The sequence below is a fragment of the Larus michahellis genome, chromosome 15, assembly GCF_964199755.1.
Source record: "Larus michahellis chromosome 15, bLarMic1.1, whole genome shotgun sequence".
Classification (NCBI taxonomy): domain Eukaryota; kingdom Metazoa; phylum Chordata; class Aves; order Charadriiformes; family Laridae; genus Larus; species Larus michahellis.
Genome location: NC_133910.1, coordinates 11,196,407 through 11,208,466, shown reverse-complemented (window position 1 = coordinate 11,208,466; position 12,060 = coordinate 11,196,407). Strand labels below are relative to the sequence as shown.

Below are 12,060 nucleotides of genomic sequence, written 5' to 3'. Positions count from 1 at the left end.
ATTCTCGTCTCTGGGCTGTGGCTCCAGTCCCAGGCAATGGCAGAGGGAAATAAATGGAACGGGACTCTCCTGCATATTTAGTCACCGAACAGATGTTCCCCGTTTCATGCTATTGGGAAAATGTATCAGCTTTGCACCTCCCCATCTTCCTCCCACCAAAAGGGACGTGGGAGACACAGAAATGGCAATTTGCTAGCAGTACACCACCGCTTATTACCTTGCCTATAATTTTCCTTTGATGTATGTCCTGCACCTCGGGCTCCTCATTGTATTTACAGAATAAAACTGCTCTGCAGGGCAGGCGCTACTGCAGGCGTCCGGGGAGGAACCAAAACGGAGTGAGCATCAGTGCGGCCGTTGGGACGCTGGGAGGTATTTGGCCTGGTGCCTCAGCTGCCTGCGCAGCGCAGCGCGGCAGGTCTCAGCACTGGCAGATGGCTGGAGTTGTTATTATTTAATGTTTTTCCACCCTGGTAGTGCATAGACAGCAAGCGGGGCAGGGAGCCAATGACAAAGTTATGTATTCTTTCCATTACAGAAAATAATTCCTAATTAAATCTAAGAGAAAGCAGCGGGGAGGAAGTTTCTTTTTCTTATTTGTGTATTATTTTATTATTTTCCTCCACCTGTTTGTTTTTTAGAAACTTTTTGGACCTTTATGGCCTCCCTAGACACCTGGGTCTCCTACATTTTCTGTTCTAAAAGTGTCTGAGCCCCTTTGGCGAGGCGAGGCCCTGGGAGAAGCACGGTTCCTCCTGGGAGTAGAGGCAAGATGCGCTGTGGGCTCTCCCGGGACGTGGACTCCCAGGGGGTACCTGCCGTGCTGCTCAGCAGGCCTGGATCCGACCCGCGCCACGAAACCACGCTCGGACTCATGACAGGCCCTGCCTCCTTGGAGAAGCCTTTGCCACGCTCTTGCCTCAGGCAGCGCCGTCCGCTCCGCAGCCGATTCTTTCACCGGGGATGCTCCAGCTCCCGCAGGACTAGGCCCAACCCCAGGCCACGGGCTGCTGAAACCCCTGCGGGTGGGGACCAACCGGACCCGCCACACCCTCAGCGGTGGCTGCGGCCCGGTTTACGTTGGAAACGCCCTTCCGGGCTCCCTCTGCCCTCGCGGGGCCCGTCTGTCCGCCCCCTCCCCGGCGCCACAGGCCGGCGGGACGCCCCTCGCCGCGTCCGCCGTTGCCCGGGCAACGCGGCGCCCTCCCGCTTCCGGTCGGCGGCGTTGGGGGGGCGGCGCGGCGTGATGACGCCATCGCCGCGCGCCTCCCCGGCCGCTCCCCGACCGCCGCCGCCGCCGCCACCGGCCGGAACCGGAGCGCCGCCGCCCCCCGCACATGCGCATTGCGGCGCTCGCCCGTAGGCCCGGGCCTTCCATCAGCCCGGGCCCGGGGCGACTGGCCTCGGCGGCGGCTGCCGCCCGGCGGAGGGCCATGGGCAGGACGGTGAGTGCGGAGCGGGGGGGAGGCGGCGGCGGCCCGGGCCTGGCCCTGCTGCGGAGGCTGCCTCCGGCACAGGCCGCTTCTGTGCTGGGCCCGGCCGTCGGTCAGTGCTAGGCCCCGCCGCTCTGGGCCTCGGCTGGCAGAGCGGGTGCGGGCCGGGCCCGGCGCGCTGCTTTCCCCGCGGCGAGTGGCAGCCGTGGGCCGGTGGCCGTGCGGGGCTGCCGCCGCTGGCTCGGCAGGGCTCCGCGTTGTCTAGGCCGGGCTTTGGACGCCGCGGGGAGGTCCTGGCTGAGCGTCCCGCCGTCAGTTCCCTTCCCGAGGCGATGCAGTTTGGTTTGGGATGTGGTAGGATGGAGGAGGAGTTCGGATTTCCCCTCCTTCCGGTGCTCCCTGCTTTCATTTATCAGCACTAACCTTTATTTGTCATTGTCCCTAACCTTGTTTGGCTCCTTCTGGAACATTTTGGTGCCGCTGGTCCTGACTGATGGTCATGTCATCTGTGGATGTTGCGGTCTTTCTGTCATCCCTCCTCCTCCATGAATTATGAGTGCCTTGAGCAACCGCAGACCTTGCCTGGAATGCGTGATAGGTGAAGAGAAGTAGCACTGTATTTTGGTTTAGCTTTCTCATCGTACACTCAATTTTTAAAGGAGAGGGAGTGAAAACTCACCAAAGTGAATAGTTATCCAGATTTTTAACTTCCTGATGAGGCCATCATTAATGCGATGCTTGGGGTAACAGCAGCATGGCAGGCACCGAGTCTCCTGGGCATTAGAGCTGTAGGATGATGCCCAGAAGAGACCGACTTGACTTTCCAGCCGCGCAACAACATGCTTTAAAACAGAAAGGCCCAAAAAAGTGATCTTGAGGAATCTGTCCAAATCTGTTTCAGGGCATTATGTGCCAATATACAGGTTTGGCGGCCTGCCCTACGTATTCCGTTTGGAAAACGTTGGCTGTGCATGCCCTCTGCATCGTGTTGCATGTGCCCTGGGTGGCTTGGTGGCAGGAGAAGGTGACTGACAAAAGAGTTCTTTATCTGTGATTTTCTCTTTCCTGTCTTTGTGTATGGCATTGGATGCAAAGTAGATGATTCTTTCCGGCATGTATCATTATCTATAATACATATATTATTGACTGTGTGATTCTTTTTAGAATCTTTGTGGGTTTAAAAATACATGCTTGGGGAGGAGCCTTGTAATTCTGAACTTTTTAACACACAAAATGAGCAAATTGAAACTTACTCTCTCGTTTTATCTTTTAGATCAACTCATATGTAGAGTGTTGTGAGTCTATGAAGCACCTTAGCAGTTTCTTTCATTCTTCCTAGAAGGCCAGGTGTCACAGGAAAACTTCACTTTTTTGTTACAAGAATTAAGCAGCATCCAGAAACGGCAGCGGATTACCGACCTTCTGCTGAGTGGATGGCAGCACCCTTAAAAATGTAATATTTCAGAAAACTTATTTTATTCTCACCATGTCTCTGCTCGTGGCTGTTGCGTTGATATTTGGGTTTATCTAAAGAGCATGAATCTACCAAAGGCTGTTTGTTTGTGTGGTGGGCACAGTAAACGGGGACGAACTGCTGCTGTTCACAGAGAGTAAGTCTCTGCAGCTGAACCGTTTGACCGGTTCTCTTGGATTCACCTGTTGAAGGTTTTGTCAGGATCAAAACTCCCCTTCTAAAACAGGGCTTGGACACTGGTGTCCCTGTGGCTGCTCAGGGACTCAGATTAAGAAGCTATGTAGGAGTTTACTGGAAAATGATAAGCTGTCTTTTGTGTCCTGGTGAAAGGGGTGGTAAGGAGAGGCTGCGTCATCAGAAATGGAATGCTCTGAATCCAGAGTATGTGAATTTTAACCTATCTTGCTAATTTAGTCCTCAAAAAATCTCTCTGAAACAACAAACACTGCACAGCATGTGGGAAGCATGTTCAGTTGCATGCTCCAGGAACAAAACCATGTTGTTTTTAAGTATTGTTGGTTTAGTATCTGACCAGTTTATATGTCTTGCAAAATACATTCTTGTAACACACTTCCGAGCTGCTTAGTATTTCCTTTCTACAGACAGGAAATTATGGCAAAGAGGCACTTAAAATTATGAGGGCTTCTTTGATAATTGAGAACAGATCTCCATTTCCTAAATTCCCTAATTATAAGTTAACCCATGCTGCTTTTTATTAGTTCCTGATTAATGTAGAGCCTGCAAATTTCTGTAACAGCGAAAAGGAATTAGAACCTGGGGCCAAGCAGAAGAGATCAGAACTGCTCTTTCCATTTACGTGTAATTTAAGGCAGGAAGCATGAAGAGAGTTACCCAGTGATGCACACTGTATCACAGAGGGGTTTTGATATCAGAGTACAATTTCCCGCAGCCTTATAATTTACTCTGTGATTAGTTCTGTTAGTAACAAAGTAAAAAAATTATTGAAGAAGCTTTTAAATTACTTTAGTTTTAATTTTAAGAGTAATAGGAATTCTTATTGAACAAAGGAAAGATCTGCCCGGATCTGAGTGCCTGGGTGTGCGAGGAGGCTGGGGAAGTCCCTGTTGTTTTCTGGCATTATCTGATGAGGGCATTGTCATTTCATAATTCCCGGAATTTGGCACATCGTAAGCCTGGGGTGAAGCACAGAGCAGCTAACAGGCTACTGCTCATCACTCGGATAACAACAATGGGTGTGTGGAAGGATGTTAAGATTATAAATCCTAAACACGCCAGAAGATCAAGATATTTCACTTATCTCTGCGGGTCCCAAAGGGAGAAATAAACCAGTAGATGTCTTTGAAAGGCTGCCTTGCCATTGGAGGCGATGACAGTGAGACCGCACGGCTCGGCTGAGCGAGGGGAGGTACATCCTGTAGAGTGTGAAAAACACGATTGCCTCATTGTTCTTGCAGGACCTTCCATTATTTTCAGTTTGTTTATTTGGTGAAGCTTTGCCAAGTTTTGAAATGAGCAGCAATCTAGAATCACCGCTCTGCCTGGGCTGCAGAATTCACTTGCAAAAGTACTTGGATAACTTTTTTTTTTTTCTCCTTTAAAAGAAATATGATCCAATGCAAACACATATGTTAATATTACTACTTGCGTGGATGTACTGTTTGATTAAGAAGGACATGTGAATTAGCCAAGATAATTCCAGAACAAAGTTCTCATCTTTTCTGCATTAAAACTGTAAAAGTTATGACTAGTGCTGGTATTGCACGTTACTGGGGAGCTGCTGGGAATCCGACTTGGTGGTGATGGAAACAGGATTGTGTTTCTGTATGTCTGCCTGGTAAACAATAAGCAAAGCAAAGTCGTTTTAAGCCAAGAAGTTGAGTTTTGCAAAGCAGTTGTAAGTAACCGCCGAGCCGGAGAGTGTCTGCCGTGCTGCCTCCTCTCCCCCTGGGGCTACTTAAATGTGTTTTCCTTCTCTGCCTTCCCGCAGGTCTCTTCCTTCCTGGAAATTCAGCAAAGAGTTAGCGTTCCCAGGCTGTTGGATCTCTTCCATGTTAATGGATAATATTTGATATGTGCCCTGTAAATCCTGCCCTGGGACTCTCTGACCGGTGGGGTGCCTGATGCCTGTAATCCCCATTCCCCGCCGGGTCCGTTCGTTCCACGGCCCCCACACGACCTGCCTGCATTCGGCCTGTGGCCCGGTAAGGACCACTCACTTGGTGCGTACCAAGTACAACAATTTCGACATCTATCTCAAATCCCGATGGATGTATGGATTCATCCGTTTCCTGCTGTACTTCAGCTGCAGCCTGTTTACCTCCATCCTCTGGGTGGCACTCTCTATCTTGTTTTGCCTTCAGTACCTTGGCATCCGGATCTTTCTGCGTTTCCAGTACAAACTCTCCATCATCCTCCTCTTACTGGGGCGAAGGCGGGTAGACTTCAGCCTCATGAATGAACTGCTCATCTATGGAATTCATGTGACCATGCTGCTAGTGGGGGGGCTGGGATGGTGTTTCATGGTATTTGTGGATATGTAAATAAAACAAGCGCATGTGGGCTGAGAAGGTGACTTTTCTTCTACCCCAAAATGTGTCAATATCTTATTTTCTTTTTTATATAAATTAATTTATTTATCAGTGATACTTTTTATTGATAAATTAACATACTTGTCTCTGGAATTTGTATTTTTTTGAGGGTCGAGGTGCCATTTTGATGATCAAAGTGCAACACTTGATTGCGTGTTTTTTCTTTGCACAGTGCAAGTTAATACAAATTTCTTCTAGTCTGTAGGAGCCTACGTTGCTGCTGTTCCTGTATTCCTGTGGGCATGAAAAAGGCAGTGATTTATCTGGAGGATAAAAGTCAGATAACTTTGTACCCCACGCTCTTAATCCATCTTCACCCTTTTTCTAAAAATGCTCCTTAATGTTTCAGGCATGTAATATGTGTCCTACTTGACCAGTGTTATCCTTTCTCTATGTAGTTTGCATATTCCCTGCTAAGAATATGGGGCCAAATTCAACAGAGAGTATATGGGTTTGGGTTTTTTTTTCCTGTTTCGTTTTTAGATTTGTGCAAGATGTGCGTTTGACCCACTACACTGTTCTGTTCGCTTTAATGTAATTATATAGCTTTGAATGGCTTTGTCCTTTTCGGGCAGTTAGTGCTGAGTAATTGAGTCTTACCCTAATAGGAGAAATCCATGGGAGTAATGGGAACAGAATTTGATAGTATGTGCTCTTGAAACTCCCAGTCGTGGCAAATATGTTATCATTTTGCAGTGATTAAGGGGAACCCATTGCAATGGTCCATAGCGTTTAGGTCTTGGCATTGGTTTTACTCTTCCCTGCGTGGATTAGTTCCAGTTTTCTCACAGAGTTACTCCTGTCTTAGGGAGTAGGGTGAGATGAGACTGTCTTACCTAGGAGAGGTTGAAAGCAGAGTACAATCTGAAATGGCAATAAATGTTCTCTGCAATTACAGAAAACATTCTCCTACCTCTGCAGCAGTGAGAGTGGGGTCACTGGAGAGCTTTGCGAGCTCAAGAAGGGACTTAAGCATTAAGCTGAGTTTTACTGGTCATGATCTAAGATGTTAGACCGTTCCTCTGCAGTCAGTCAAGCAACTTTATTTATGGAGTCCAGAAGCTGGCCTAAAGTTTATTTTTATTCTGGTTTTGTTTGTTTGTTTTTCCTTATAATGGAATATTGGTCTTTTCCCTGTGTTCTTTGAAGAACTATTTAAAAACAAGTTGGTAAAAATGATGGAGACCCTTCCCCCCCCGCCCGCCTGGAACTGTTGGAGTCAATCATAGTGGAATAAGTAAGACTGGAAATACGTGACTGTTCTTTTATGATCTCTTTGGTCTGAGATATGAATGTATTGGAGAACAAAGCCAGTTTGCACACAGGGAAGGATGCTTCATATTTCAGCTTGTGAGTATTGCAGTCTTTTGCTGATGTACTTTGATTTGTAGGCTTATGGATGCAAAATAGAGAAGCTTCTGCCTGAAGCCCAAAGCTAAAGCAAACCCAGAAATGATCTCATTATCAAGTGTTAAGGATAATGCAGACTGAACACGCAGAGCCGAATAAATAACGGGCCGTGGTGGTGTGAACTTTAGATTAGTCCCATGAGAGCCAAAGGCTGTTTCTGCAGGAAAGAGGCGGTGTCAGCATATGTCACAAACTGGTGTCTGGAAGTTTCCTCCTAACTGCGGAGCTCCACAGAGCTTTGTTCTGGGATTGCTCTCCGGGCTCAGCATCCTGCAGGTCCAAGTCGCAGCTTGCTCTGCGGGCAGAGGGAATTCCCAGTAATTCCGAGCCCAGTGCGTTCCTCCCCAGTACAGCTGTCAGCCTGGGGCATTGCAGCTCTGGTGTGCAGACTGTGGGACTCCCAGCCTGGCTCTGCTCAAGAATTTCTGCAGGAAACGTGTTACAGGCGGCCAGCAAACAGCCCTGGCACGAGCTGAGAGCAGCCGGGACCAGCGCTCCCTCGCCCTTCACAGGAGATGCAGCAGAGACTGGGTGGAGGCTGGATGGTAGGACCTTGTTTCACCTTGGCGGGGCTCTATTTCCGCACTCCTTATAATGATGAGTAAAAGGGTGTTTTGTGGTACACGTGGGCGCTGCTGCGCTCCCCACCCCTGCCTGCTTCAGCTGGTGGGTGCTCTTTGTGACGGATACGCTCCGTGCGACCAAACCCGTGGTATTTTCATTCAGGATCCAAAGGAAGTGCAGGTCTTGGCTGTGGCCGAGTCAGGAACTTCCCTAGTTCCAACCTGCTCTTTGAAAGCCCACACAGGAACAGGGTGACATGGTGAGCTTTGATGTATATGAGCTTGGAAACCGGAACACCGATCATGCGATTAACACATGAATAGCAGGTGGTTCTTCCAAGACTAATTTGGTCAAGCAACAAAGGTTGTGGGTACAAGGAGTCTCATACTTACCTTTTCCATCGCGCGTAATTTGACTATGAGCCACCCACTTTATTCCATAAATATGACAGCCTGAGTGAGCTTTTTTTGAGCTCTCCCTGCTAAGCAGCTGGCTGCGTGGCGGTGATCTCCCCTTGGGAGATCACCCAAGGATCACTCCCTGCCCAAGGGACGTCCCCTTGGGATCTCCCACTTGCCCAAGAGGTGGGATGTCTCTTGAGGTTACTGCTGAAGGTTGAGAGACCCCTTCCCAACTTCAGATCTTTGGTAAGTGACTGATACTGCGCATAACCTTGCATCGCAGGGCATTACGGTCTTTTATTGGTAACTTTGAATCATTATATCCTCTGTGCAGTACCTAGGAGGTTGAACTTTTCCATAGGACTTTGTTAAGCCTCACTTTTACAAACTCTTACTTCAATAAAACCACTTTTGCTGCTACCTTTGGCGGTGGTTCTTTAAGCAGCCCAAACCTGCCCCGCGACACTCCCGCAGTGGCAGCTGAACGAAGAAGGGCTTCTGCATTGCGGTTCATCACTTTACTGCACGGACTTCCCGCCAGCCCGCTGCATCCAGGCTCAGTGTGCGTACCGAGGAAGAAGTACACGTCCTTATCGAATCACAAAAAAATAATGTTTGCCAATTGCCCAAATGTTCCTCGAGAGAGACCTTGGGCACAGGTTGCTTAGAAGACAGCGGAAGGTGATTCCCCATTCCTCTTTTAGAAAGGGAGCCAAGTACCTACTCTCAGAATGCCCCGAATCTCAATTGCACACAACGATAGACAACCCAAAGATTAAATAAGTGAGAAGGCGGCCTCGAAGGCGTTATGAAATTCAAAATACTCTCTTTCTTGGTCCTTACCAGCCCTTGGACACCTTGCAGTGCTTGGGTGGTGTGATCCTACCAGTGCAAGGGAAGAAGTGAGGTCCCTTTGAAGTCACGCTGGCAAGGAAGAGGAATTAATTTTCAAATTATTTGTTTTATGATGTAATAATTTGAGTGTTTTAGATCTTCATGAGTGGAGCAGTATTTGGCACCTTTATGGCACTTTTCCTCTTCAAAGCATTTTCCAACTGGCGCTAATTAAACCTCACAACATGCCCAGGAGATTGCTGAATAAGTAAGAACTTGGTAATGGTTCAGAATTTAAATTCAGTGTTTTTAAATTTGAGATGTATATTTTTTAAAGCTTTTAGGAGTACTTTGCCAAAATATTTTTTCTCAAGGAGCTGAGATTCTTTTACAAGCTCAAGGGGAACCAGGCCACAACTCAGGGAGGGAGAAAGAGGCAGAATAAATGTTATATTAAGTGTATGCAAAGAATAAGCTGGGTTATTTTTCTCCCATTTAGTTTAATTAGGTTTTTCAACCTGGCATTTTTAATGGAGGGGGGGAAAACCCCAAACTTGCTAGAATACAACAAATAAGGAAACAGGGGAAGCTGAACTTTCTGCTTTTCAAGAGTCAAGCAACTCACTTACAATGATATTTGCCAGAAATATTTCATGTTAAGCAGGTATTTGCAAACTGTGCCCCACTGGCAAAGTTCATATTCTTTTGGATATTTTTTTACTTTTTCCAAATTTGTTGGTAGTGAAAGGGATGGATCAGGCTCCAAAATGTGTTAAGTCTTCCCTTCTTATTGTATAGATGGCCGTAACTAAAATCTTTTGACGTTTTCATTTCAGCATTCCTTCATGCTGATTCCGTCCTGAACAGTGAGAGCAGCTGGTTTGTTCCCTGTCTTTTTTTTTTTTTTTTTTCTCTCCATGTTTGGTCTTTAAATATTAGTATTATTATATATTCTGGGTAAAAATTGGCCTTGAGTAATTAGGAAAAAATACTAGAAGTACTGATTTGGGAGAGCGTGTCCATCCCAGACCCATACCAACCCCTTCAGAGAACTTTCCCCATGGGTCCTACTCGCTCCAGAGCTTTCCGGGTGTTTGGGTGACGGAGAGACTCCGGCTGCGTTGCAGAGACTGCAGAGCAGGGATGAGGGTACGTGCGGTGGCAAAGCTGCCTTGGCCTGTTGTTCAGCCTGTGAATGTACGAAGGAGAGTGAAGTGTTGGCGTTTCACCTTGTTAACTCTTCAGAACATGACACCAGCTGGTGTTTTGGGTGCCTGTTAAATTCTGTATGAAACATGCCACCTACATTAAACCTATTTTTTTTAACATGTTGGTTGATGGATTGATTGCTTGGGAAGAAAAAGGAAGAATTTTGTCATACCGCGCTGGTATCTTTTTGATGTGGGGATGGCCTAGACACTCCTCTTCACGCCCGTGCAAATAGAGCAGAATCAGTCCCTCCGTGGTTGTGCCTCAGAAGCATCACTGAGAGTTGGGTAAAACGCCTCTTTTTACCTCCTTGGAGGGTCATTCAGCAATGACTTGGGAGGAGAGCCAGGAGCACCGCACGGCCGTCAGGCTTTGGCTCCAGCAAGCAGACTGCAGTGCCCACCCCGGGCGTTTGAGTGGTTTGAAGGAGCTGTCGCTTTGTATTGAGGTGCACATCAGTTAATTACTAGAAGGTGCTGGCTTTCCTCCTTTCCTTGCGTGGAGCCGAGCTTGCAGTGCAGAGCTGGATCGTTTCAGGACACAGTTGTCATGATTCCTGTGGGAATAAAGAGGAATACTTCTACTACGATGGACTTCCTCTTGTTCTCGTGTGGAAAGTGCTACAGGGATGTGCAGCAGCACAAAATCCTAAAATAGACCGAGCTGGAGGTGAACAACTGGAGAAATAAGTATTTGTGTGCATAGAGCAGCCCACATCCCTGTACGGGTATGAGATGCTCCTTTCTGTTATCCCAACAGGTGAAGAGCCACAGTGGAGGGCTTAAAAGAAAAGGGAAGGAGGTTTCCAAAAGAGAGAGCAATTTGGGCAAGGGTGTGTGTATTTTCACTTTCAGCATTACGTGGGAAAGTGTAAGCAATGCTCAAAAATGCGGCTGGTGCCATTAGCACAATGGCAGATGGCAAAGTTGGTTGAGTGCGGTGGAGTATCGGACCCAATGACAGTGAAACGCTCAGGAATGTGCTATATAAATGTGCATTTTCTGTTGTTATTGTTCTTTTTAAATACATCTCTTGAGCCTTTGCCATGTCCTAGGAAGAACTTGTTTGCCCAGTTCCTAGAGTGAGCTTCTTCCCAGTGCCACCGGCCCAGGCTGGGGCGCCCAGTGACCCGGTGCCGCGGCCCGGGGGGTCCCCAGGGAATGGCCTCAAACACAGGCGCCGTGCCATGCCAGCAAACTCCGCTTCTCCCAGGGGCTGCGCCAACAGCAGAGCCTTTCACTTGTGTCCGTACAGCTTTAGGGTCAGGATTGCCATTTTCCGTAAAAGCAGGTTCTGACCCGATCTGCAGGTGTAAGTCTCAAAAAGGCACTGGGAACAGACTGGAGAAGAGACCAGCTCCTTACCCTAAAGGGCCTTACCTGGCTGAAAGCTTGTTGTAATTCTTCCCAGGGTTCTCCTAAATTGCTGGTTTTATTTCTTTCCCTCCTGGGGAGGTAGGAGACGGCGTTTCCTACCAGTTGTGGAAAATAAGATGGCACGTTTACTTTCAGGGACGGCTTTGGCTGTTCCGGAGCCTCTAGCACACGCAGATAGCATGCTGTTCCAGTGGAGATGTTGCTGGAAAATAGGAAGCCTTGTTATCTTTTTGCGTTTTTATTTAGCCAAACAAGGTTTCCATAGCTCCTGGACAGCTTTGCTGCTGGGGAAAAAAAAAACAACAAACCAACAACCTCTCATTTCTTCACCTGCCAACTCTCCGCACTAATTTTATCTTCCTGCTTCAAAGCAGTCATCGTGCCCAGAAAATGTCAGTTCAAAGGGAAGTTTTGTCCAGTAATGAGCCAGTGAAAATTGTTTAGTGTAAGATCTTCTTGTGCAGCTATCAAAACCGTGCTTAGGTGAGAGCGGAGCTGGGCTGTCGGGGTCTGCTCTGAGCAACCCGCTCGGGTGGCTTGGAATCAAGGCTGCGTGTGTGCTGCGCTTCGAGGCTTGGCTGCGCGCTCGTGTACCATAGAACAGCTTTAGTGCAGATGAAAGGAGCGTCCCTGCTTCTCCCGCATCCTTCTCAAGCAATAAATTCATCTACTGGGGGAGGGGGGGTGGGGGGGGAAGACCACATAACTTGCCCAAGGGCTGTATAAACATGCTGCGGTTCTGAGCTGATGCGTGTCGGGTTTTGGAGGGGCTCCTCCCCCCGCCGCGCT

The 12,060-nt window shown here is 48.1% G+C and overlaps 1 protein-coding gene across 5 annotated transcripts; it reads left to right on the top strand.

The window, feature by feature from the left end:
• The first annotated feature begins 1,148 nt into the window (after window positions 1-1,148).
• TMEM250 (transmembrane protein 250) lies at window positions 1,149-10,188 on the top strand. Of its 5 annotated transcripts, none has more exons than XM_074608757.1 (3): window positions 1,149-1,445; window positions 2,776-2,886; window positions 4,877-10,188. In XM_074608757.1, the coding sequence occupies exon 3, from the start codon at window positions 5,010-5,012 to the stop codon at window positions 5,427-5,429; it is 420 nt and encodes a 139-aa protein (XP_074464858.1). In that variant the 5' UTR covers window positions 1,149-1,445; window positions 2,776-2,886; window positions 4,877-5,009; the 3' UTR covers window positions 5,430-10,188. The 5 variants fall into 5 exon arrangements, with proteins under 5 accessions (XP_074464858.1, XP_074464857.1, XP_074464855.1 ...); XM_074608756.1 differs by having other exon boundaries at window positions 2,773-2,886; XM_074608754.1 differs by having other exon boundaries at window positions 2,707-2,886.
• Window positions 10,189-12,060: the final 1,872 nt, after the last annotated feature.